Source organism: Stegastes partitus, unplaced genomic scaffold, assembly GCF_000690725.1.
Source record: "Stegastes partitus isolate 25-593 unplaced genomic scaffold, Stegastes_partitus-1.0.2 Scaffold104, whole genome shotgun sequence".
Taxonomy (NCBI): Eukaryota; Metazoa; Chordata; class Actinopteri; family Pomacentridae; genus Stegastes; species Stegastes partitus.
Window position 1 is genome coordinate 28,393 of NW_007577835.1, and position 27,811 is coordinate 56,203.

The 27,811-nt window shown below is 41.5% G+C and overlaps 1 protein-coding gene across 1 annotated transcript in view; it reads left to right on the plus strand.

The window, feature by feature from the left end:
• The first annotated feature begins 2,499 nt into the window (after nucleotides 1–2,499).
• The window catches only part of LOC103354312 (AT-rich interactive domain-containing protein 3B), a 52,347-nt gene continuing 27,035 nt past the window's right edge, over nucleotides 2,500–27,811 (plus strand). Inside the window, exons 1-4 of the mRNA XM_008277638.1 lie at nucleotides 2,500–2,571; nucleotides 3,711–4,343; nucleotides 26,599–26,673; nucleotides 27,232–27,304. Of these exons, the coding sequence (XP_008275860.1) occupies nucleotides 2,536–2,571; nucleotides 3,711–4,343; nucleotides 26,599–26,673; nucleotides 27,232–27,304 (817 nt within the window). The 5' untranslated portion in view covers nucleotides 2,500–2,535. The remainder of the gene's footprint in view (nucleotides 2,572–3,710; nucleotides 4,344–26,598; nucleotides 26,674–27,231; nucleotides 27,305–27,811) is intronic.

Here is a 27,811-nt window from a genome sequence, read left to right on the forward strand (position 1 = left end):
ATCACACTCGCTGTTCCCTGCATTTGAGTGGCTCTCCTCTGGACGTGGCCTTCGCTGCCCAGGCTGCCGGACTCGAAGGAGGAGGGCAGCTTTTGTTCCCAGAGCTGTCCTCCTTCTAAATGCACAACCATCTTTGACCTGCTGACTCCCTGCCAATAGCCATGTATTTTAATGTAATATTTATGATGTAGTTTATTTTTTATGTCCTTATATTAAATACTCAATGAGCTTTTGAATTGCCCCGAGGGGATCGATAAAGTTATTTGAATTTAACTGAGGTGAAACTATGATACTGCCACCGCCATGTTTCACAGATGGGGTGAGGTTCTTACGCTGGAATGCAGTGTTTTCCTTCCTCCAAACATAATGCTTCTCGTTTAAAAGTTCTGTTTTGCTTGTACACGTGATATTTCTCAAACTACAGATGAGCAGCAATGTCCTTCTTGGAGAGCAGCAGTCCTGCCATAAACACGAGTGTTGTTCAGTGTTGTCTGATGGTGGACCCATGAACATTAACATTAGTCAATGTAAAAGAAGGCTGTAGTTGCTCAGAAGTTATCCTTGTGACTCTGCATGCAGACACGCCTTGCTCTAAGAGTGATCTTTGTTGGTTAACCACTCCTGGGGGTGGCCTCCATTTGTACACAAACTGTCTGAGTGTGGATTGGTGGAGTTCGAACTCTTTCAAGAGGATTGTAATCTTCTTCAGGTGCATAAAAACCTTGATGCTCTTCCATGAATATGTTGTGAGACTTTAATAGATCCTTGTTCAGGTGCCTGCTCACAGATGTGTAATGCTGAATTATTCTCTTCAATAAATAATTAATCAAGTATAATATTTTTGTCTGGTTAGCGTAATTGGATTCTCTTTATGATATGTAACATTTTCTACACCTTTATGTATGCAACAGTGTACATACACCAGCAACCAAAGCTATTATGTAAAGTATTTTATATGCTTTTTTTTTCTTTCTGTTGAGTCAATAACAAATGTTATTGGTCTGAGTCAGTGGCAGGTGTCTAGTTACTGTGGAGCTACAGCTGAAAAGAAAAAAAAAGTTTGTTTGCACATTTGTTATCAGCATGTGAGAAGTTATTGTGAAGCTGCCACAATATTGATTTATGTCCACTACAAACTGTCTTCTAATTGGTGACGTACATTGAGCTTCAGGTAAAGTTTAAATCACTTACTTTTAGGAGTGAAAATCTGATTATTCATATCTATGCAGAAATAGACAAAATGGAAATTCTAAAGGGTATACATCTGCCAGGCACTACTGTAAATTATTATACACATCTAGTTAATATACAGCTCTGATCACAGTGAATTTTACACCATGTGTTGTGTAAATTTGCACACTTATGCACCAATTTGCTACAGTTGCTGTCTATTGACTTGCAATCTTTTTAAATATATATATTTTAAATCTCCTACTCCCCATTACAGCCTTTACTGTAACTCCTCTTATGATAAGAGGACTTCCACTTGGTGATATAAGAGTGACATAAGAGTCTTATGTGAAAAGCTACTTGGCAATAAAACTGATTATGCTGAACGTGGTGGTGGCTGTTTCCAGCAGGGGGCAGCATGGAGCCATTCTTAATGCCATACCTGTTGCACTTCACCGACACTTTACATGAAGTTTTTTTTTTTTTTTGTAGCATCTTATTTAAATATTGCTTTACGATCATGTTATGTAACATTAGAAAAACCTCTGATTCTATTACCAGGACATGCATGTATGTATCTTCTTGGAGAAAGATCTATAGGTGTAGAAATCCATTTCCGATCGTGCAATTTGGTTTTAGTATATAAACATTTCCACTGATAAAAAAAATCCACGCGTGTCTATTTACGTTTTAACGGACTATAATGCTGAATGCATATGGCGCCATTTAACTAGTTCACAATAAAGCGCGCTTTAAAAATACACTTTAATGGAGGGCTTCTCTTTATTTAGTTTTTAGACCACTGAATACTGTTTTAGACACATAATGAAATGTATGAAATGAATAAATTACAGGTAAAGCGCTAAATGAGTGTCATGAAACTGAAAAGGCTGATACTTGTTGCTGGCGCTGGGCGGGCCTAAAGCTGCTGTGCGCCATGCGGGGGGTGTCAATTGAAGGGGAGGAAAAAAAAAAAAAAAAANAAAAAAAAAAAAAAAACCGACTGGGAGTTACCTCAGCGCTTTCCGAGATATGAGATCGGGCCATTTTCCAGTCGGTCCCGTTTTCTATTAAAGAAGAAAAAACCGCAAAAAAAAAAAAAAGAAAAAAAAATTCACCGGGGACACAAACACCACCTCCACCACCGGCGGCGGGCAGGACCAGAGAGCTCGCGCACAAACAACACAGGACGGTTCTTTGGGCTCCTCGCGGATCTCTCAGCCTGCGGTCGGTGCACGCTCACTGTCTCTCTCTTCCCCCCCCTCCCCACTCCCTCCTCCCGTGCGCGTGCGCGGGCGTGTTTACAAGTGTTTGAACGAGTGCCAGAAACGAGGGAAGAAGGAGGATAAAGCCAAGGAAGGAGGGATGGTGGACAATTCGAGCAGTAGTAAGGCACAAATGGTGAGTCGCGCTCCTTTGCCTGGCATCCCGTCACATTTTCTCTTAACGAGCCGAAAAAAAACACGCAGCTTTTAACCGCCTTTTTTTTATTTACGGAAAGGAGTTAGCTAGCGTAACAGTTTCCTAAAGAAAGAGAAGGACAAACTTTTAAGAGGTAATTTGACCATATGGTAGGTTGTTTTTTCACCCCCCTAATTTAATCATCTTAGGATAACACTGTCATGTAGTCCACGTTGATACGTCAGTAGCCTAATTCTGCTCGTTTGCTCTGTAACTGAGCCTAAAACCCAATACGCGTATCCACGTATTTTGAGGATGTGGCAGCTAACTAGCTAAACGCGGAAAAGGTGTTGGAACAGTTTTCACTTGAGTAGTTGTTTGTCTTCTTCTTCTTCTTTTTTTTTCTCGAATATTTACTGGAGATTGTTCATTTAACATCGAGGTTTGTGCTGCAGGCAGTTTGTCTCACGCTCGGATTAACTAGTGTGGATATTACAGCTGTATAAATTAACTTTATTAACTTACTGAGTGCTCTTCATCCTTTTTCTTTGATAAAGACGTTTCTCTGTGGGAAAGCTCTGAACTAGTCCTACAATAGTAATAATAATACTTGAAGTGTGATTTTGATATTATGCTCTTATAAAGGAAATTTCTGTCTGGCTCCTGTAGTGTCTGTAATTTGACGTTTATCTCCCAAAAATGTAAAAGTGTTTTTGTTAATTGCTTTTTTTTGCAGAGGTCTGGCTCCACTGCTGCTTTTATGACTGAACGTAGGAATTTTCCTGTTTATGCTTGGGTCTTGCAGTTTAGATGTAAAAGTTGAGAGCCTCAGCTTCAACAGTGTCTATTTTATTTCACAAATAATAATTGGGATTAGTCGTTGCAGATCTTTCACTCGGTGGCACTTAGCTTTGGCCCCTCCGGTTCAAACATTGACTTAAGTAAATGAGTACAAGGAGTTACAATAAAGTTTTTACTAGCTGAACCTGATGAAAACCATGTGGCTGAGTTATCCATATTTGTGTGCGTGTGTCAGTTTATGTTTAAATCAGGCTTCTTTGTTTCCACTGGAGCTTTGAGGAGTAATTAGATTTGAGTGTACAGCAGATCATCCTTGACTCCTCGTCTTTCTCCCACAGCCCAGCATGTCTCAGGAGCCCGGTGTGGCCTTTCCTCAGAGCACCTCTACAGGAGGAATGAAGCTGGAGGCAGTGATGGAGCAGCTCCAGCGCCAGCAGCAGGCCCGACTGGAAATGGAGCGCAAAGAGAGGAAGCTACGAGAGGCCCACATCATGTATGCTCAGCAGGTTGCTGCCCAGCAGGCCATCCTAGCAGCTGCCCGGGCTTCTGGGGCCAGCTTCATGGGCAAAGGCCTGGCTGGAGGCATCCCTGGCGGCGGGTTGCCTCCCCGGGTGTCCAATCAGAGCAGTGTGGACTCAGAAAGAGAGGATGACGAGGACAGAGGCCGGGATTCTGGGGACGATGACGACGACAATGAGATGATGGAGGGGGACGAAGGCAGCGATGAGGATGAGGGAAGTGCCAGTGGTCTGGAATTCCTCCGCAAGCAGACCCTTGCTTTGCAGCAGAATGCCTCCCGCATCCCGGCCCGTCCATTTGGCAGTTACTCTGCGTCGGCCCCCCAGAGGGCTGCATCCCCACCTATTAGAGTGAAGCAGGAACCTGATGAGGGTCTGTCTCCTGCAGGGCCTAACTCTGCTACCTCTCCTAACGGACAGGCCGACTGGGGCTTTGATGATCACTTCAGACAGGTTAGTGCTTTGCACCTTTGCCGTATCTCCTTCCCATGTTAATCTTTTCCCAGTTATTTCTTCTTTTCAAGCATTGTCTCTAAAAACCAAAGGCTATCGTGTAGAACTACTTTATCTGAAGTGATCGTTTAAGATTATCACTACAGAGTGCCCACTGGCAATACCGCTGCCATAAAAATGGTTCCGTCTCTTCTTAGCGTCAGTGAGTTTTCTTTGATTTGTCAGTCAAGCCCCCTGCTGTGAGAGACTGCTTAATCTTTACTGTGGTGCAAGCAGCACCAGCAGTATCTTTGCAAGACACTTCAAATCTCTACGGAGGTTTGACCGCCGATTGGCTTTTGTGGCGAAAAATCCTCCTAAGTGAGCCCTGGCAGAGGGCCAGGCTGAGGCGCAATGTGTTCACGCTCACTAGCTCTCTCCCTCGCCGCTCGCATTCTGTGTGTGTGTGTGTGTGTGTGAGAGTCTCTCGCTCTCTGTCCCTCTTGGCGCTTTGCTCAGGCTCTGGTTTGGCTCTGATCCAGGTAGCGGAGTCAGGCGGGGCAGTGCTGCTGCTGCGAGGCTGTGGGTGGTTGGCCGGGTCAGCACGAGGATTTTGGGTGGGTGGAAAGGTTGGATGTAATACACAGTAGCAACCTGTCACACCCCACTCTCGCCACCCTAAGAGTTTCGGCTGTGGGCCAAGAGTACTTTACCTTGAAGGTAAATATTGCCTCAGCACAGTGTTACAGAACACTGGAATGCCAACTGGGAACCAAGCCGAGCTACATGTGGTTTAGCATCATACTTTGAGACATAGCAGGTTAAAGAGAGCTCAGCGGCCCGTGGGTGATATAAAAAGCCTTAGCTGCACAGGAGTGGGCAGTGTCAGCGGACATATCTGTGCTTGATCAGTGGGCCGAGGCTGCTGGACTATCATGTGTCTGGGTTTTATTACTGTCTATTTAAAGGCAAATGTCTTTGAATGGTGCTTCTCTTGACGACATTTCCAAATTTAGCTTTGGAGCTTGGACATTAGAAAAGACACACAGGAGCCCCGCAGTAGAGAGATGCACAGTGAAGACAATGATTAACATGTGTTGTAGAATAGTAGTTTATTATTATTTTCTAGTATGTCTGCCTTCACAGGAATCTGATTGAGGTGATTAAACACATTGCTACATAGAATATGAACATTGTATGAAATTGAGTTTCACTGCATTCTTGTGGCTGATTGTTGCTTTTAGAGTTGTCAGAACGAGTGGAGGAGTATTATCCCATCAGATGGTGTGGCTTTGTCTCAATATTGTTGGAACAGAAGATCATAGCAGAAAAGTTGTAGCTGACCAGTGCCCTATCTGTGGCCTGGTGTCTTTTATTAGGAGAGGCGGGCTGAGCCTGGGGGTTGGGGGAGGCATTATGGGACGAGAATTGGTCTGGCCTTTTTTTGTTTCCTCTCTTTTATCTTTCCTGTCATTATGTCAGCTCTGCAGTATTTAATGACGGCTCATCTCTTCAGGCAGTTTCAGGTTGCACTGCTGTAGGGGGAGGGGGACAGTGGAGGCTGGGGACCTGTGTTTTCCTTTTTTTTTTTTTTTTCCTTCTTCTTTTTTTTTTTTTTTTTTTTTTTTTTTGATGTCATTGTCTTCGAGAGGCCAGAGACGAGCCTGGCAGATGCCGCAAATACCGACCCTCTGTAATAATGGGGGAGCACATTTATTATGTTCTAAAAGCAGTGACAGAGGGGAGATGAGATACCAGCTAAAAGGACAATTGTACAGAAGACCATTAACATTTGCATTTCATGTAACCAGTCATATTGGATGGAGTCTTTATCCAAAGCAGTCTGCGTGTGATTGCCATGAGCGCAGTCACAGCAGAGATACTGCCATGCTGTTGCATCATAGGAAACCATACTTAGAGTGTGGCTCCAGAGACATACCCTGGTTTAATATTGTCCATTTGCTAATTAACCAACATTTCATGTAACTAAAATTAATGATTGTAATGATTCATTTCTCGAGACAAAGAATGGTATGTCATAAGGTGTTGCAGATATAAAATTAACCATTGGAGTACACATCTAAAGTAATGATGCAATTTGCCTCATCCAGCGGCAAAACTTGGCCTGCAGTCATTTTAGTAGTTTGTGTTAAAGTTGGGTCCTCCTGAGTTTCTTCAACGTATGAATGTTGATGTCCTATACAGGTCAGATGGGGGTGGACAGACATGGTAGCCAGTGCTTTCGTGTCAGTGATATATGCGTGGTGACCTCAGCCCTGTCCGAAACAGCAGAGTAAATAATTGTCAAACAAGGGGATGGACAAAGGCGTCGCGTGGAGGGAGAGCTGGGCCAGGCAACCGGCTGGCCTCCACGGCAGTGGGACAGAGGCTACATGACCTCTGTAATCCTGCCCCCACCCGCCCCACCTCTTCTGCTCACATACACACATATGTAGACCCCTCCTCTTCTTGTGATCGTCTGTCTGTGATTAATAGAGTTTTAATCAGGCCTGCCACACACAGATTGCGTCCCGATATATTGGCGATGACATTGGTGCAGTTGGATTAGCTGGATGTTGTTACGGAGAAATGTCGGATGGTGTGCTACAGGTGGTGTGCGAAAGTTGTGGCTTTGGTTCTGCAGTTGTAAAAGTCTTTTGCTCATGTGCAATTTCAACTTGTGACTAATGAGACAAAATGAATGCAGTGAGCAGAGCATGTCTCCATTTGCGTTGCTGTGATCAGAGGGAGACAGCCAACAAAGCTACAAGACACAGAAACTGCTATGAGCACTTCTCTCATTACATCACAGGGCTAAATAGTCATTTTTAGGAATACTTGCTAATTGTGCCACCAGGAATACATTTACAGGGGACAAATAAAGTTTTTTTGAATTTGAATTTAAATAATTTGCCCTGTAGCTAACCAGATTTGAAGTTGATCTATGGTCTAGTTTCAGAGATTCTGCAAACCAGGAAAAGCTGAGACACTCGTTGTTTGAGTATTTCAGACTAAAGCCCCTTTTCACACAAGGCCAGTGGTATGGCAGAACTAGATACTGATGCTGTTGTGTTATACGTTGGGACAATGATTCCACAACACCGGCATCCTTTCTGAAAGCACGCACTGAGAAGGCATTACACCAATTTTGCTGCTTTTAGTGTGAATGAGCAACGGTGGCCTCATGAAGAGGTCTTCTTAGCTGCATTATTGCATGATCTCTGTGTGCAAGGGACTTAAGGAAATCAGTGCAACCGGACATCTCAAGAAAAACACAGAACTCGTCTACAACTTGGGGAAAGAATTCTTTTACCACAGGAAAAAGGGTGTCAACCAGACCACTGTTGTTCAAATCTGGTTTCTTGGGGTACTTGTGTCTGTTATAGGTGATTTCTGTCACCCTTGAGCCCTGCTTTTGCTGCTGAGGCACTGAATCCTGTCTGTTGAGGCAGCACTGTTGCATAATTTAGCTGTCGCCCCAGCAACACATCAGCCAGGAAGTGGGGAGCTGCATGACTGCAGCGAAGAGATCGATAAGGGTTGTGTGTGAGCTTTAAGAGGCAGGAATGTTTGGCCTTGTTTTCCGCTCATTTATGATAAATGAGGTGGACATTGTATTTGGCAGATGGACTCAAGTTTTCATTTTACCAGTGGAATGTCGAACAAGTCTGCCCTGGTGCATCAGCACACCGCTGCAGTATTGTTGAAAAGAAAAGCTGCTGTATTTGTTAGAAATGTACGACTGTGTCACCGTGCCTCTCTGTACCGTTGCGGTGGGAGCCAGGAGGCCTCTCTGCCTTGTGATCATGCTGTATATGCCAATCTGTCCTGGCTTCTGCTCTCTGAATGTTATGTTGGTGTCTCACATGCCATAACTGTCAGTGGGTTTTAAATGGTGTACTTAGTATTATTCTGTTTACTGGACTTCCTGTTATGCTGATGTAATAAGGCTGGAATTACCGTCTGTACGAACCGCCTGCAAATGGAGGTCATTCAGATGAGAAATAAAGGCAGAGGTCCATTAAAGGAGCATACTTGTTCAGAACAAGAAGCGTGACTGCAATGTGGGAGACCATTATGGTCTTGCAATGCTCAAACTGTTGAGCTACACAGGGAACTGAAATTCACAGACTGTTCACTTATACGAACACTGACAGCTGACACTGAGAGCTGCTTGATTATGGAGAAGGCAAAAAATCTTTTATTTTGGTCGTTAGATTTTGAACACAGATTGTTTACTTGGTACATTTTTTGTTTTTTTAAATGTAAAGCCTTTTTAAAAGTGCATGTACATTATACCCAACTTCAATGAACAATAAATGACAGGCACTAGGAGTTTAACCTTTTGTTTTTTCCCCAGCTTGTTTTTAAATGCTGGCCTTTATTTGTCTAAACCATACCACCAGCCATTATCAGGGACTCGGCTTTTACTTGACTACCCGTTTCTATTTGAGGAAATATAATAATTAGCTTGTGCGCTAGTAATTTGGCATCAGATTATATGCTGCGTTACATGTAAGTGGGATTCTGATTCTGAGGTGGCCACCACAGATGGCAGCTTTGGCTCCTCTGCCAAGCACATGCATTTTACGTGTATTACATATCATCTCACAATGATGTAACCCCAGCTAACATGCCCTGTTAGTGCGTGAAGAATGCAACGCTTGGTGAACATTGGACTTTTTGGGAGAGGCAGTAGTGCGCCAGTGTAATAGAAAGGAGTGCACTGGGTTTATACCATAAGACAAAATGAGAGCATCTTTTTGAAATGGATTGCGTCATTTTTTTTATCTCGATTGTCTTGGTTAATCATTCTTGGAAGCCAAAATTGTAATTGAAAATGTTATGAATGGCACAGTGACCATATCATTTTACTTTTACTTGACCAAGAATCAAACAATGTTACAGTGAAGGACCAAACTAAATAGTTAACTGTAAAATTAGTCAGTTATTTTTTAGTAGCGTGGAAGTGCAATATGTTTCTTTAGTTCTTTTCACACAGTTTTAATTTTTGAATCCCTCGAAGAAAAGTAGAGTGTAGCTCCTGGTCCACTGTGATAAAGAAATGAAAGACTTGAAATCATCAGAATGTGCTTCTTTTGATCTTGTATGTCAAATTACACATAATTTGAAACTGACTGAAGCACTCGATTTCGTTACGTGCGTTCCTGATGCACGCCCAATTAAATTTATTAATGCTCTTTTCACCTTCATTCTGTCTTGTGAATTTGAATCTAATACATCCTCAGTTTCAGTGTCATTCGGAAGTTGCCAAGACTCCAAAATTATATTACAGATGGCATTTGTGATTAATGGCCTTGACACTAAACTGTGTTAACCTCATTTCCAAATTTGCCTAACTGGTCTCCTTACGGGTTACACCGGCTGAATGTTTGATTTTAGCTTCATTTCAAGAAGAAGAAGAAGCTTTATTGTCATCGTACAAGAAATACGAAATTTCGCTTGTCATCATCTTTTCAGCAGCTAATGTGATCACAAGGCAAAAAGCTAAAATGTGATATGAATAATACAATAGCAATAAAATATAAGATAAATACTCTAATAAAAGTGCAAAAGAGCATTGTTGGAACATTTAAGGTGTAGGTGTAAAATTCCCCTCAACATGCTGGCTGACCTGCCATTTTTTTCTTTTTTCATTTCATTTAATTTCATTTCATGTATTACATGAACCTCATCAACTTCATGATAAATCTGGTGTTTTCTTGCATGAATCCATCCTTCTGTCTATTTATCTATGAATATAACAAAGTGCATCCTGTGGAGGGTTAGGGTTCTTGCACTGTTTACTGAAATCAACTTAATTTAAAGATTATATTTAAGTTTTTAGGTTGATGTAATCATAAACTCAAAATTGTCTATGCCTGTAGCTCTGCACTCCCAAACCCTCTTTTCCCAAGGTGTGCTATAGTAGTTCGGTATGTTTAATAGACTGACATGAGGAGAGTATTTACACATTCACTTTTATGGTGCTGTACTCTTTGAACTTTGCTTTACATTATTAACAGCAGGAATTGGCTGGCTGGATTGGATAGTTGTGGCTGGGCTTTTAGCTCTGCGGTTCGTTTTAATTGTCTGATCGGTGGTACCAGGGATGTAGCTTAATGTGGAGCCCCTTCAGTTGGCTGCAATTGAACGTGTGTCAAGATGGAAACAAATAACGGTGATGCGTAATTGTGTTTAGAGTAATATTAGAGAATTAAACCTAATGTCAGCTCTCTGTTGTATTAAATACTTAAATATGATGCTGTCAAAATAATACAAAAAATCTCTCATCTTAGTCTTCAAACCATAAAATTCATTGACAGAATAGTTATCCAGATAGCCAAGCATGGGAGCTGTTTGTGGAAATGACTACAGTATGATACTATGATCTGAAAACTCTCATGTTTTTGCTACTTTGGGCCCTTTTGTCCACACTAAGCTGACAACATTTTGGTAATGGTGTATTTAAAATCTCCAGTCCTGCACTGTAGTTTAGCAATGCTCACTACATTTGGCCAGTTTGTCACATGTTGAAGCATAACACTGCAGGCAAGTGATGTCAACTTGCTCAGCTGAGAGTTTAAAATTTCTCCATGCTTTTGATACCACTAAAACTTTCACTAAACCTACCTAAAATGACTGTGAGAGAGAACTTTTCACATACAAATATTAGTTTTATTTGAATTAGTGTGTAAGTTGAGTGTGAAATTAGCATTGGCTGGCATAGGACAAGCTTCATTTTGTGCTGACCTTCTTTTAACAGCTAAGTGTGGAAGATTCCCCCCTTTCCAGAAATAGAGGTATTGAATTTAGTAGGGAGATGAAGGGGGAGGGAGAGGGGGAGGAGATGGTGTGGAAGTAGAAGAGGGGTTAGTGGTCTGGCTCAGCACACTACGCTGCCCCACCCAGAGGAAACATTCCAGACGGAATTAAAGAGTTAACTCTTCAAACAGTGAACATTCCCACCGGGGGCTCCCAACAAGAGACAGGGGGTTTGATGGGGGTGGGTGGGTGGGTGCGTGTCCATGTTGTAGTCGTGTCCCTGATTGGTGATCTTTCAATTCATTTCACTCAGTGTCGCAGGAGCTGTAAAAGAAAAAAAAAAGCCAAAGGGCCTGAATGGGAGGAGCTGGATGGGAGGACCCGCTGGTGCAGGCAGAGACAGTTTTTTTTATTTGTCTGAGTCCCAAAGGGCACATCTGCTGCTGACAGGCGGGAGGAGGCTTCTCGTGGTGGGTCCAGTCCCCTCACCTCTGTCACACTACAGCCTGGTCAAACACAGCACTAATTGGCAGTGTCTAGTCTGTTGTGATGCCATCCACACACGAGACTACTATATTTAGACTGTGTTTAGGTTATTCATTCATGGATTCACGGTACTGTCATCTCTGAGGGAATCCCGTTGGGTTTTCCCGGTAAAATGACAACTGATTTACACTGATAGTCAAAATTACACTCTCTGCTGTTACACTACTTAAAAATTGGGCCCTTCAGTGAGAATACTCGAACCAAATCTCTTTCAGATGGAACTTTGTGGCACCCTGGTTTGAAAAAAAGGGCAACTTTGCTTTAAAGTATTTGTAATGTGTATTGTAACTAAATGCAGTTTTACTTTCATCGAACCCACTGAAGTGGATGTTACAACTTATATAATATCAAATTAAGAAATGTTGGTCTTTATTTGCAAATTAAAATTAAATTCAGTAATGGGTCATATTTGTACTTTAAAGGTTGCTAATGTTCATACAAACTTTATAGAAAGTTTTGCTGTTTTCATGTTGAAATGCTCATTTACTTGGCACTCATTGTTTATATGATCTATAATTTGCATTATGGACATGTTTGTATTAAGTTGTGCCCTTTGAAGTCTGAGTGGTCAATACTCTCATTCAGGTCACATGTTGGATGCTCTACTTAATTAACAGAAATGTCATACAAGATGAACACATAAGTTGTGCTTATTCCAACAGACCCATTTCATTTTGCTTTGCCAAGTATACCCAATAACAGAAGTGTTTTGTTCTGTCAATACTAGTTCTAAACATGTTCCGAAGTGTTTATAGTTATTCAGAGTAAGAAGTCACCTATCATTGATGGGGGGAGACACAATATCATTTAAAAAGGGGACAAACTGATGCATATTTTCAGATGGTAGCTGCAGGCACACGTCATAGTGTTCCGTTACACATGATAAGTGCCATGAAAAGTTGATTAATAATTGGAAAAAAAGAGAACTTAAAAAGAAAAGCCTCACTGGTCTCTCCCCTCTACATAGCTGGCCTATCAGGGAGCGACTAGGTGTGAACGTCAGACAGTTGGTTTTGGAAAGTTACAGATAATGAGCGACACAGTCGCCCTATTGGACGGTGAAAAGGTGTTGGGGGAGGGGATTCCCCTACGATATCTTACCATCTGACATCCAGTTCAGACGGTGTGAAGGATTGCTCTTGCAACATCGTGTAAATTACATTTTGAAAGATGTATTATGCACACTGGCACTGATAGCCACACCACTCCTTTCCATTTAATTTAATTGAAAGAGAAAAAGTTCTCACATTTAAATGCAAATGGTGTATGCCCATTAGAGTTGTCACTCCTTTTTCCCAAATCGACCCTGGAGGATTGACTTTCTTGCTTCTAATGGAAACTGAGCTACTGATGTCTGCTGTAATTTGATCAGTATGTAGTGAAACCACAAGCCCCCCCCTCCACACACCATTGCTGGTTCCATTCGTCCTTTACAACCACTCCCTCTGAACATATCTCAACACCTGCTCTTTAATGAAGGCAAACAGAGAGAGGGGAATAGCCAAATGAAACAAAGACATCCACCAACGCCTTTGGCAGCTGCAAGGAAACAGAGCCAAGGTCATATGACACTGTTGAGCAAAGTCTCCTTGAGTTTTATATAGGCTGACGGCGTATACTGACATATACAGTGCCCATGTATATCGACGACTGTTCACGCTGTGTTGCAGTGACCCTTGGCACAGTATGCGAGGTCCTGTTGTCCTTGTGGCATGTATGGTCCCCTATGCACTGTGTATTTAACTTGTTGGTCTGTTGTCACCCCACTTGATACCTGTATTTGGTATTTAAACAGATTAGGACCACCCATTTAAGATTTGAAAAAGACAGTATACCTGACTTTTCAGGATAAAGTCCTGTCAAGCTAAACGTATTTATTCGTGTAACCTTCCTCCTACATGATTCTGTACTACATTACATCTTGTTTTGAGGACTCTAAGCAAATCCTTTTTGAGTACCAAAATTACAATGGAAGAACTACAATGGAGAAAAAAAACAAGCAACTGAAAGAACTTTGCCTAAAAAAAGTAGTTTAGAATTGGCTGAAAAAATATTTGAATTGCAAATCAGCTTATGTTATTTGACACTTCTCGCTGTCAAGTCTCTGCCTTTACTTCACTATTTTCACAAGACAGCTCAATTCCTGTTGTTCGTGGCATTTCCTTGTGGGTAGAGATCTACTGCACAAAAATCATACAATACAAGTAATTTTCAAATGCAAGAATTTTGTAGAGTAACTTAAATTTAGGTTGTAGTGTTTTATTAGCATGCAGATTGGGCAGTTAGTTGAATAAATGTGTCACTATCATAAATGTGTGAAGTGATTATTAATGTTTCATAAATGTACAATACTGGCTATCTGTTCCATCTAAGCTGTTACATAGCCACAAACGAAGGCTGAAACTCCCCTCTACCTGTGGATGTTGTAAACTAGTCAGATGGAAAGTGGGAAAGATGACATCTCATAATTGGCAGTATTTTTTTTTCTATCTAAGAGGGAAAAGTAAAGTTATCTGAAGACTGTGTTGAAATAACTGCAGTTCAGAGGGACGTCACACAGGCATGTAACCGTTCTACCAGAGCAATATGTAACCATACACAGCACAGATACGTGGACATTAACTTGTAAGGAACGAAGGTTGTTAGTGCTAGCACAGCCAACCTTAACCACACTCCGCAAAATTAATAGGACAGTTTACCTGCTGACTTTGTGACCCCAGTTGCCTTGAAAAGATAGCGCAGTTGATCAGGGCAATGACTGCGCAAGATATGCTTCTCCTCAACTTTGATGAAGGCAAAGGTTTTCCGAAAGTTAATGGGGTAGTTGAACACAAATATGGTACAGACGAGGGCCATTGCTAATTTGGTTGTCCCGTGTTATATTGCTGAGATTGGCTGACTGAAAAAGCCCCAATCTACAATGTCCAAGAACCTACCAGACAGCAGGTGTTTCAGAAATGCAATGAAATTTAAGATGTAAACAATGTCATATCAGGGACATAAAGCAATGTGACATTTATGACGCTGCCATTAACATCTTCCAATTGGCAAATTGCACTTGCAGACAAAGGATGTAGTCTCTTAGGGTTCTGGCCTCGGTTTTGCACCTTGTAGAAAGGGCCAGGCAGTGACGAGGTGAAGGGTGAGACTCGTCTATTGTTAGTGGCTTTCTTGGCTGTCTCCTGCCACTGATTTGGCTGAGCTCCAGGCCAGTGTCAGGGGCCTGTAGGTGCTAACTGGGCCACTGTGTCAAGGCACTTGGGTAAACACAGCAGCTGACTGGGACCTGGCACAATGCCATGCAGAGGAGAAGGAGTTGAAAGAGGTTCAGGAGGCTTTCCTTTCACTATAGCCTGTCTGCTTTTCAGTCTGCATTGCACTGGCTGCCAAAATCCCATGTAGTTTATAGTAGCATGTGGCCAGGTTGTTTGTCTGCCAAGTTTTCAAACACAAGCTGAGTGTAATCATGTACTTGTAAGACTGAGCAACCAGCAGAGGAGGAAGGAAGAGAGAAAAAAAAAACTCCTGGCTGCTACCCAGGAAACGTCACATTACACTAAAAGCAATGTGTTCACAGCTCAGCTTCCAACATTTACATTCTACATCAGGCCTGTCCATCCCCCGAAGCCGCTCACTTCCTGAATCACAATCATCACAAGAAGTGGACAGTAAGTAGCGTGTCTGTCAAAAGCCATTAACCATTGGGTAAATCCTAAACGTTGCACTAGTGTATAGACAGGTTCACATAGGATTAGAAACAAGCTTTTTCCCACTGGCCTGATCAAAGTCCTGTTTGTAATAGTGATTCATTTACACAGGTTATTGGACAACAGCGGTGTGTTGAAGAATTATAAGGTATTACAATTTTTTGGTTCTTTTGGTTCTTCTCTTTTTTTTTTTAAGAGTTCCAATGTTGAGACCTTAGAATGCATATACCTGCAATACTGCACCTAAACAGTTTTACAAGCTAAACAAAAAGACTTACACCATTTATTTTTTTAAAGGTCTAATGAAAAACCAAGCTTCAGTTAAATGCAGGACACTGTTTTATGAACAAAAAAGAAATGCATCAGACTGTGTGCTTCATTTCAAATATCAGTTTATATAATCAGTGTCATAAAAGTAAAATATTTGAAGTGGAAATTAAAAAAATGGTCCTTCTTTTAGATTACGGTGTGCACAGATGTGAGCAGCACACGTGTTTTTGGAATTACCACTTTGATTGACTTGAAAGGCTTGCTTTGAATCATTTCAGATGACAGAAAAAAAAATCAGGCTCTGAACTAAAGCTGATCTGGTTAATAGACAATCACGCTGTGAATAGAACTATGGACCACGTCAACTTGAGTCGATAATTTCAAAAGCCACTTTAGTAAATGATTAAAGAGTGGCACAGAAAATTGAATTATTAACAGCGGGGTCTACAATGAATGTAGGTTATTATAAGAACTAGATGTTTTAGCCTGAAGAAATGGCAATCCGTTGTTTGGTATTCTTCAATGAGAAGCAGTCTTCTGTGTAGAGGTTTTATTTTGTGGTTATTTATTATTATTTCCAGTTGATGGTTTTAGGTGGGTAGAGGGGGTAATTCTCTGCATTTGAAATTGCATTGAATGTGTATCAGATCACAAAGCCCTTTTGTAACAAACATCAGCATATTAATGTGGAACATGGTTCAATAATGTCTCTGGCAGATTTGGGATGCCCCAACCCCCAGTGGAGCCAGCCTTGATTAGCCTGCCATCTGGTCAAACAAAGACATCTCAGGTTTTCCTGCCCTAAATAAATGTGATTACAAAACCTAAGGAAGCTCCATACTTTCAGTTGAAGGAGGATGTGCAGTCAGATCAATGGTTTAAAAGACAGCAGCAACTCCTATGTCACTATGGCTTTTAAAGAAATTAACATAAAAAAATTGGAACTACATGTAATGCATTTAAAAGAAGTATTCCCAGTTTGTCATGCATACTTTAAATTCATCCTTTAGTGATGTTATGTTTGTGCAGATTGCAAATTATAATTGTGTGACATTTAATTGAACTGAGTGAATGTGAACTGTGCACTGTTCAAACATTTCCTTACCTGTAAGTCTATCACTGGAAATTCCATATGCGTATACATTGATGTATTTTACTGGTCTTTATGGACTCTTTTGCAGCCATTGTATTACATTCAGTACAGTCTGTTTACTCTGTTATCTATATCATATTCCCTGTTGCTCCAACAACCCGGTTTCCCCATGAGCATCATTAAAGTTTTATCTAATCTCATCATACGTATACCAAACTCCTGTCATGTTTGTTCATGGACAGACTGAACTGAACTAATTGGCTTCTTCATTTTGATGCCCTCAGCAATTTAAAAATCTAGTTTCACCAAATATAATTTCCTTGCTAAATGTAATTTAGCATAAGGGTAATTTACAGAGTAAATGGAAGAATGAACCCAAGACTGATCGATCACAGTTACGGTTGATCAAGGATATGCAAACCCACAATTTTAAAGGTTGGCATAACATTAGTTTTTGTATTGCTTTACATGAATACAACCACCCTAATACACTGTGAGCAACTCTGATATAGTCATCATTGGAATCTTTAAATATCTGTATAACCGTGACTCATTAGTTCAGTACAGTACAGTATTGAGTTACAAAAAATTAGTTCTGTATTTTCTAAGTAGTCAAAAAAAATGACAAATGAAAACACAAGTGCCTGGGGTACTATTGCACCATGTGACAACACTTTAAACTAGTGAACTTGATAGCTGCTACCTTTATAATGGTTGCATAACTATTGCATAACTTCCACAGCAAAGACAGTCAGATGATGCTGTGAAGTTTTTTTTTTTGTTTTTCTTTTTAATTTTTGTTCAATAATTCCCAGACAAACCATGGGTTTGATATGGTTGTTTTTCCTTCAGGTTTATGTGTATCTTTGCTGTCTTCCGAGCGTCCAGTAGAGATGTAGCTTCTTGTCGGCCTCTGGAGATGAGCTCCAGATGCGTGACGGGCTGCAACATCCCAGCCTGGGTCCCCGGGGGCTACTGGCCTGTCAGAGGTGGAATGCCCCTGCACACTTAACGCTAGCTGAGAGGAAACAGATACCTCTGGCTCTCAACGGAGAAATCGCTCCCTATCGATTAGACTCTACAGAAAGCTGTGAATTGCGCTTATGGTTTGAACATTTGATACTCAAGATTCAGAGACACAGTCATAACAGTAACTTCTCTGATAGAGGTCCTCCCCCCAACCCTCATACTTCTTGCCGCACTGCCGTACGCTTGACAAAGAAGTCATTTATTCATCTGACTGCAGGCGTTGTGACCTTTGTCATTTCATATGTAATTAAATGTGATGTGTCCTAATAGCAGTGAGGGCTTTTTTTTGTTGATTGTGAATGTATCAAGTTCCTGGCACTGTCAGTATAATGAGAATGTATATAAAGGCCTATCAGGTCCGTGTGATGTCTCCAGCTGCCATTAGCATGGGGGTGAAGTGGATGCTTGCTCTTTGAAAGATGTGAGATATGCAAGGTATTTTTAGCCAAAGCTTTTAACCCAGAAGAAACAGCTAATAGCTACTTTGACCTGAATGCAGTAGTAAGCTCCCAGCTCAAAGCGCTGCTGATTACAACGCAGAAAAAATTTATTGTACTCTCCGTTGCCTGAAAGCACTGTGAGAATATGGATGTGTCTTTGCGAAATAAGTACTCAAGCATATAGGAAACAGCTCACTATATGTCACTGTATACGCCACGTAGCAAATGTAATGGTTTCAAATTGAATTATCCGGTAGTGGGCATCGAGAGCTTTGGGGGGGGATGCAAGTGTGTGCATAGTTTAGATGGAAAATGTACTTTTTAAGGTCTAGTTTCTTCTGGCCCTGAAACACTGTGGTGTAAGGGGTTAACTTATGGAGTACTGTATGTGGTGGCACAGATGTGATTCACTAAAATGTTTGCTCTGCCTGTGAAAGGGTCTTTGAACCAATGAGTGTGAACTTCTGGCCACACCACCCTATAAACGTTGCATTTGTGTGAGGCAGCGAAAGGGGCCAGCTAGTGTAATGGGGGATGGGGCCTCTGGCTGTGGAATGTGGTGTCTTGGTGAAAGGGCTGGAGCTGAACAAATGCAGTCAGTTTATTTGGCAAACCAGACTTGCTAGTCACCAACAGACATGTTTACCCAGGAGCTATATATGCAGATCCACCTCTTTCTTTCAGGCTTAGGTCTGTCTCTTTTGGTTACAGTGTGCTCTCTGTCGTTCTATCTCCGGCTGTAAAATCGAACAAGGTGGAAAAAGAAAAATTGTTGATCAGCACATGTGTTTGTTTTTCTTCTGTGTTTGCCTCTCTACCTGCCTATTTCTGTCTTTCTGTCTGTAAACTCCCCCCTCCCCCTTTCTCTTTCTTCCTCTGTTTCTCTTTTTCAGCTTTGTAATTGGAGTGATTAATGGAGGGAGGGGTGGTCTTGCCTGGAGGCCTGTTTTTCAGTGGCCTATTTAGAGGTGCAGCACTGCTGAGGCCAGGGCAGGTAGCAACACGTTCTGCCCCTGGACGTTTAGCCCCTTGTCCCCGCCACTTTGTCTATTCCCCAAAAAGCCTGAAATCTCTTCGAGCTACAAACATGACTGGACACTCAGAGGCAGGAACGCCCCGGGGTCCTGTTGTCTGCTGCCGACCTGCTCTCATGTGATATGTGACCTTTTTTTAATGCTACATAATAATTCCTAATGAGAACACAATCAGCAGTGGATCTGGTTGTAAGTAGGAACTTTACCATATGTTCCCAAGTGGCGGTGAGATTTACTTCCTTCTTGTTGCACATGGGATCACGATTAGCCAGAGCCTTTGTTGACGGTAACGTATGGCCAGCTCACCATGAGATCCTTTACAGTAGTTAGCCGATAAAGGACGCCATCCGCTCAACCCAACTCCCCACGCATCCGCCCCTCACCCCCTCCCCCTGGAAAGAACCCATATAAATGATTCCAGGAGCCCTGCAGAGGGATCAAGGCCCCAATTATTTGATTTGGATTAGAGATTGCTGCCCCCCACAATGCTCGTTTTTACAGCCATGCTGAGAGGAAGCAGATTCGCTTTCGTTAATAGAATGACTGCAACTTCGCAGATGGACTTAACTGAAGGCATCGGGGCTTTGCTCTCTAGTAGATGTGGAAACAGGCTTACTGTTGTTGATGTAATCGGCTTCAATCCCAGATCCAGTTCTCTCCACAAATAGGTGTACAAAGCAAATACTTGCAGACCTAACAATTGTATTTATTCCAGGTCTCTACAGTACATTGGAGTTACCTTTTAGAAAAATAGAAACCTTTAGCCTGTACAGTTTCTAATTGCTTTCTAAAATGAAATTTCCCAAATTATCCGGTTTAACAACTAAGCAAGCGTTTTCTTTGACAGCTTGCTATTTATCGCTATTGTTGGCTGCAATCCAGATTTCTGCTGGAGGCCTTGATTGTGATTAAATTACTGCTGCTGTGTCTGTTTAAAAGATTTCCCTTGCTGAACTGTTTTGACAGGCAGCAATTTGGCTAAAAAAGATTAGTCCGGGAATGAGATGTTAAGAGTACCTGTGGGATGAGAGGGGCTCTCCTGTTATTGTGAGATCCTGTTTCTGGTGTACAGGAATGCTGGTGAATTTGACAAAAGTCATCCTCCCTCTTGTGTCTATTCTGGATGAGTTCACACTGAAAGCACTGCAACATTTCATTCCCCCTTGATTTACTGCCTGGGGTTGCTATGGGGATTTTGCTTGTATGAGCATGTATTTTGTTTTCATTGAGGATAGGTGTGTCTGTTTACACCGTTCTTTTTTTTTTTTTTTTTTTGTAGATGACTGCAACTTGATGAGGGTTTCCCATGGAAACCTTTACTATGTTACTCAAAGTTAGGGTGTCTTGCTGGAGGTGAAGGGGTTAGGTCACCCTGGGAGCTGTGATCCTGCCCTCATCTCAGTTTCCCTGGCGTGGCGGTAGATGACTGAGGATGATGAGTATTGACGTGTGCTGTGAGATTGCGTCCGGAGGGGGCTGGGGACTTCCCTGTGTTTGCACATCCAGGGCTATTGATTTGGGCTGCCTGTTCAATGGCTATGGCCCTGGGGACTTGGTCTGCAGTGTGTAGTTGTGTAGGGTGGGACACAGAGAGCTATGACAGTAGCTTGGAGTAGGAAGACAGGGGTTAGGGGTATGGCTCAGGGCTAACAGGGCTCTAATATGCCAGAGACACGTGCCTCTCTTCATTAGCCTTTGTTTAGTCCATAGGATCACATTTACAGGCTGCCATACCACAACTGTTTTCAGGTCCACTCTGTGTTTCAGATGAGCTATGGTGTCACTTGTTATTTCTGCCTTCCCACCAGTCAGTCGTCAACCTGTTATCTATAGTATGAAAATGACCTACTTTACATGGGTTCACTAGTGCTTATAGTCTATGTAAATGCCTGCTGACCTGTTTACCAGCATGTGTGGAACTTTACTTGGTCCATTTTTCTCCCCACAGTTTATATTATCTTGAGATGATTTTCAAAGTGAGTTTAGCAGTGAATATTGCCTTAGCTTATTGGCTGCTATTTGAGCCTACCCATCCACCTACTGGATGAGTGAAGGCACATCACATGAGGCTTTTATTAAGGACAAGCCTCTTCATCTAATAACAGCTCCACTATCAAATTGGAGAAGTGCTGTCAACATCCTGAGCAATCAATGCCATCCATCCCCCACTCCCCAAGCAGCAGCCATTAACCCTTCTTGTTCCGGCATGCCTGGCCTCACTAAAATGGTGGCTCTTCTCCAGACATCTTTCTATAATGGCTGAGTAGAATTACCTCCAAGCTATGCATCGACATTTAAGTAGGAGTGTGTTGCGTAGTTTGTCCGACAGAGGGTTATGCAAAGAATGTCAACTTGTTGAAGGTTGTCCACTGAGATGTTTAGCAGTAATGTTGCATATAATGCAACATTTTAGAATGCAAATGCCTGCTTTTTACAGTGTGTTTATTTAAAAATGAAATAATTACCACTAGAGCCATGATGCTAGTCTTATTACCAATCTAAAAACAGTTCAAAGGTTTTAATAAGTAGATGATTATTCAACGACCAGAACATATTTATATATCAGCGCTTGCATGGTAGCAGGAAGAGTGGCTCTCGTTAATTACTTTGCCATATTTGTTTTTGTATTTTTTTTTAGAGATAAATACCAAATCAAAATGTGCATCATAAACCTCAGGGGACCTTTGAACCCCCACTCGAAAACCATTTTCATCAAGAGAACTTGTACAGGCACAGAGGTACTATTTGTATGTCAACATGTGCACAGTTTTTTTCCTCCCCCTTTGTGATGACCAGCTTCTGCTCACTTCTCGTCATCTACCTTATTCTTATCCCTGATTTGGCACCGCGCCAGTCAGTCACGTATGGCCATAATGTGATTAGGCCACCCACCGCCTGGCCAGTAAACCTGCTAACAGCATGAGAGAGACAGAGAGGAGACCCGGGCTGCTTAAACATAAGGCTTCTGTTCATCTTACACCCAGCACACACACACACACACACACACACACACACACACTAGCATGTGCAGGCAATGCACATGCATAGACACACAGACGTGTCTTAATGCTTCAGATAAATATTATAATTTCATTTGACCTAATTGAAATTGTAGTTTGCACAAGTATACTCTTAAATATCTGGATGTAAGCGTGTTTAAAATAGAAAAAAAAAAGTTCAAAGTCTGCTCTGCAATAGCCAATTTACTTACAGTCCACCTACATAACATAAAGTCACATGTTTTAAGCGGTTCATTGAAACAGTTGTGAATTATATCAGGCAAGCCAAGCCTTGTACATCTGTCAGGACTGTATGTAGGGTGTGGGAACGTCTTTTTTTAAAGAAGTCATTTTTGGGTGGAGTGCTCAATGTGATGAAGGGGCTGAGGTGACTGATCATAAGGAGCAGTCCAAACACATCAGTATCCACTCTAACTTAACAAAAAGCAACATAGTGTTAACATTCCTCAGCTGACCAAGGTCCCAATTCAAGAGCCAACATGTCTATTCATGGTTAACGGCTTCCATGTTATAATTACTGTGTTTTTTTTTTGTTTTGTTTTTTTTGAACCAGCTAAAGTAGGAGACAGGTTTTCTATTGATGCAGCTGAACTTATTTGCATTATGACAGTGACAGCAGAATTTAAACTCTTAAGACGTAATCTTGGGGAATCCTTCACAGATGTCTTCAAAGCCCCGTGCTCTAGAAACCAGAAGTTTCATACCAACGGCATCGACATCCAGTTAGCAATGTGGTGAAGAAATATCTTTATTGCAGACATGTGGTTGATTATAATGACTTTGGTTATGGCTGTAATAAAAGCCATCCCTGTTTCATCATATATAAAGTAGCAGTGCACCAGTTTTCTTTTTTTTATGTTTGCCACCATCTGCCTTTTTCATTATATCAGCAACTCCGCCTCACCTTGCCCTCTATACTTTATTGCTGTGGAAGAGGAGAAACCAATAGTCTTTGTTCAAAACAGCAGAGCACTCCATAGTTCAGGCAAAATGATGCTGCAGTTGTGTGGAGCAAATTTGAGTGGATATGATGTTTAAGGTTTAAATTATCCTTTTGTGTATGTGGATAGGAGATTGTAACCAGTTGTTGCTGGAAGAGCTGTCCATCACAGTGTGACAGCTTGGTCTGGATTTAGCTGTGGCAAAACAATAAAAAAAATAACTTTAAGTGTTTGCTGTTGTGTTAGATTTTTACATCATATGGATATTAATTTATTAATTGGACATATAGCACAGTATCAGTTTTGTCTTAATTTACCGCCGTTGTCGACAAACACCAAAGTATATTAAATTAAATTCTCAAATGAGAGTACCATTATGCAACTTTCAGCTAAACACTAGAGTATTTTTTTACTGGACAAGGATTAACATTCTGATCTCTTTAACTACCTCACCTGCATCGTGAAGGAAAGTGTGCCGACTGTTTTTTTTTTTTTTTATATACAGAATAGCAGTTGATTAAAAATCCTGAATTACAACATTTCTCAAAATCCCATCTGCTACGGGCACCTTAGAAAATGTGGCTGAAGCAGAGGAGGGGACGGAACATGAAGCCAAAGTAGTGTCACACTTTGGCTTTGTGTTTGGACAGTGGTGTTCAGTCACTTTAGACCTTTGTTCTCAGTTGATGTCACAAACACCTTGACCCCGCGCTCCCATAACACAGAGTGTCCCTCAGGGAGGCAGGAGTGTGTGTGTGTGTGTGTGTGTGTGTGTGTGTGTGTGTAGGTGGGGTTTGTGTATAAACATGTTTGTGTTCCCGTAACAAATCTATGACCAGTAACCCAGCAGCTATAGCTCTTTTGATACTGGTAAGCTGGGAGTTAATCAGGGCTCCTCATTTAATATGTTAGTTGTAAACAGTGTTAATGTCCCATGTCTGAGCAAAACCAAGTGGTGAGTCAAGTCACTTTGGTTTGGGGATGGGTCTTCATATTGTTTCATTTGGCAGGGGTAAGGCAGTAGCCTTTAGTAATCATGAATGCACTGTTCACCAGTCAGTGACAAACCCAGCGCGAGTCCCCACTGCTAGCTCCACACCCATCATCTATACACATCCTCAGCCCTTTTGTGCTGCGTTTTCTCTTGTGAGCGGAGATGCAGCAGGCAGCTTATTACATTACAGTTTATCCTCATCATTTGTTATTGTCAAAATAAACTGTCAGAATAAATGACAGTAACAAATGTTATTGGAGTAAATACAGCAGCTTCCACTATAATGCTTGTTATTGCGGCGCCAAAGCGTGCGGCTAAAAATATTTAAATGAAAACAATTTGGTACACCAGTGAAGCTATTGTAAAAAGTTAATCTGGAGTCCTGTTAGTACCAGCTTTAGGCGACTCATAGTAATGCGCTTTCAGTGACTGCTCCTGTGAATTAATGTATTAGACGATATAAATCACTAAGTAAAGTTCACAGTTAATAGATCTATCTGTATGTCCTGACAGTGGCACTTTAATTTGAATGGATTTAAGGTTTCTTTTGCTTTTTTTTAATCTGCTGTGACATTGACGCATGCAGGTTTATATAACTGTCATTATAAATTAGTAATAGAGCACACTAACTTGCAAACCGTGTAGCTTAATGGCTCATTATTCGGTTACTGTCAGTAAGATTACACAGTGTCGACCTCGGGGCTGTAGAATGGGGAAACATCCAGCGTGCACAAACTGTGCTCTTAAGTTTTTTATGTGACAGTAAGCACATGTCTGCAATGTGAATTATCTTCTGTTAGAATCATTTATAATGGTTAAAGTTTAACTGAGGTGGTCAAATAGTGTGCAAAGGTCTACAAATGTACCACCATACTGTATATTCACCTTCACATGATCAACCTGTTGTAATCTCAGTCACTTATTATAGATAATGTACGTTGACCATGAAACGTGTTTTTGATAAAGAACGAGCTGTTTGTAGACTAATTTTCAATCAGCTGAGACGTCTGAGGGAGAATGTAAAGTTGTTTTTTGAAACTAGATGTATTATCATTCTGCTGGTATGTCAGAAGATTTTAACATTAAACTTAAAAAGTTTTAGTTTTTCTTTAATGAAAATATAGCGTTTTGTTACTCAGCATTTCATGCCAGTTTTAGAAGGAAAACATTTTTCACATTTGTCAAATTTGTATTATTTAACTTATTTTCCGTGCTAGTAAAGATTAGCATTTTGTATGTTTAGTGTGTTAGAGAGCATGTTCGCTCTGCATTTTGAAAGAAAAGTGCATTCAGCTAGTTACGTTGAGACACATTTGCAGTGGTTTCCAAGTTGATGGCTGATGAGTATTTGTTTAGGGAGCATGAATGTTGACAACCGTTACACATACAGAGAGTGAGAGGGTGAAAATGACTTGCTCTCAGGGGCCTTGACAACCTTTGCCCTCCTGGCTCTCGTTTCAGGCCCTGTAATTGCCACTGACCAATGGGCTCCTGGTTGAAACTAGACCCCGGGCTGCAGCTATTAACGTCCCCTCCAAACGGATCTTGTTTTGATTCCTGATGCTTTTATAGGTTTTGTCTTTAGGAGACATTCCTGGTCGGCACATACCGTGCACCCCTTTCTGCCCTTATTTTCCTTCCTTCCCGTCTTGTGGGGCCATTGCCCCCCCCTCCCTGCACTCACAAACATACACACAGCCATGATCAGCCTTTGCACATGTGTGTGTTTGTGTGTGTGTGTGTGTGTGTGTGCGTGCGTTAAGGCTACTGACCAGCCCACCCTCCTCTGGCCCCTCCTGACAGCCAGCTACACTCCATGAACTTGGCCACCCGTCACAGCTGCGTTAAGATTGAAGGATGGGGGGCCCTTGTATCCAGCTGGGTCGGAAGACACGGGTGGGGGCAGGGCAGGCCCAGATGCAGATGGTTTAGGTCAAATGGAGATGTTTGAGGATGAAGGGGGAGGGGGATATAGGAGCTCAGGGGCACAATAACTCCAGAGGTTACTGCTGCAACCTCTGGAAAAATGCATTCTTGGCGTTTCAGTATGTATTAGTTTGGATGAGTTTGTATTGCAGAATGTTGGTTGTCTTAACTAGTTTAGAGCTTACTCAGGTTTTTAGACTAATGTGAACTTTTTGACCTTCAGTCAGGGTCAACCTGATAGGATCTTTTGTGGGTAAAAAGCTGAGAAACACATTCTGAAGAATTACTAGTTTATATCTACATGAGGAGAGGAACTGAACAACACCTATGGTTTTATTGTGACCGACAGCCATGTTGCATTTCATGCTTTTTTCACTGTCTTCTCATGTTATCTCTATCACTATCAAACAAAGTTATAAATTCATGTTAAAACTCCTCGGTAATGCTTTGAGCTCAGTGCAGACTGTTTGTTTGCTGACCTTATTGGTGTTTTCTCTCTTGTCTGTTGCAGAATGGCAGTGCAGGATGGGCAGATGAGGCTGACAGCAGCAGAGGAAGAGGAGAGGCCTCCAGAGACTTTGCTAAGGTGAGCACCTAAAAAATGTGATCACTGGATCTCCAGTGGGTTCATTCATTGAACATCCAAAAGAAAACGTAAATTATATTCTAACATCTATTCTAATGAAAGTTGAAGTAGTTGCAGTTGTCTTGACCTTTTGAAGCATTCTTCAAATGCGTCGCTATAAACATTTCCATAAAGACCTCAATGTCCAAACAAGCTTCAAAGAAATAAGAATGACAAAGACTGAAGGATGCATTACCTCATGCTGCCACATCTCATCTGTTAAAAGCTGAACTTGAGTAGACTACAAAGATACCAGCTGGATGTGCTTTGCCCGAGTGAGGGGAAAGAACTACTCTGCATTTGTACTACCAACAGCATTGCAGATACATTAAATGGTTTAGTCATTTTCATGCCACTTGTAAATCGTCCACATAGAGAACATGTGAGATAACAATTTTGCAAATAAAAGATTTTTCTTAGATGGCAGCCAGACAGCCCCCTTTCAGTGAGAATTTAAGACACTGAAAGAGATGCACAACAAATAGTTGTGAACTAATAAGCTTCTGTTTTCTGTTACAGCTGTATGAGCTGGACAATGACCCCAAAAGGAAGGAGTTTTTGGACGATCTCTTTACATTCATGCAGAAAAGAGGTAAGTGTGCTCCCACAAATTTATAACATATTAAGCTTCAGCTGCTTCTTTCACTCTGTAGAGCAGAGTAGAGTATTCTTTAACTAATGTCAGTGGCTTGGCATATGTGTGGAATATACAAGTGGAGGTAGATTTGGGAGTCAAAGAAAATTCAAAGAGGTACATCGAGGTACATTGTGGTATTTTCTAAAAGCATGGTCCTGTTAGAACTTTTTTTGTGGGGGCGGGAAGATCGCTATGGTTTCTGTTTTTTCTCTTTTCTCTAACTGTCAAGGCATGTAGGCTGGTAAATACTACAGAAAAAAAGCTTTGTATGATAGAGTTCAGTGTATCTGTATGAGTTGCCACAGATGTGACACTGGTTAGAGGTAATTTCCCACCCTCTGCCCAGGTTTTAAAAGCAAATACGGCACAACTTCTATTGCCTAGGACACATAGTCCTGTCTTAGTGTGAGGAAAGGTTGCTACTTTTCAAAGACCATTTCAAAGACCATCTGGAATTTCAGT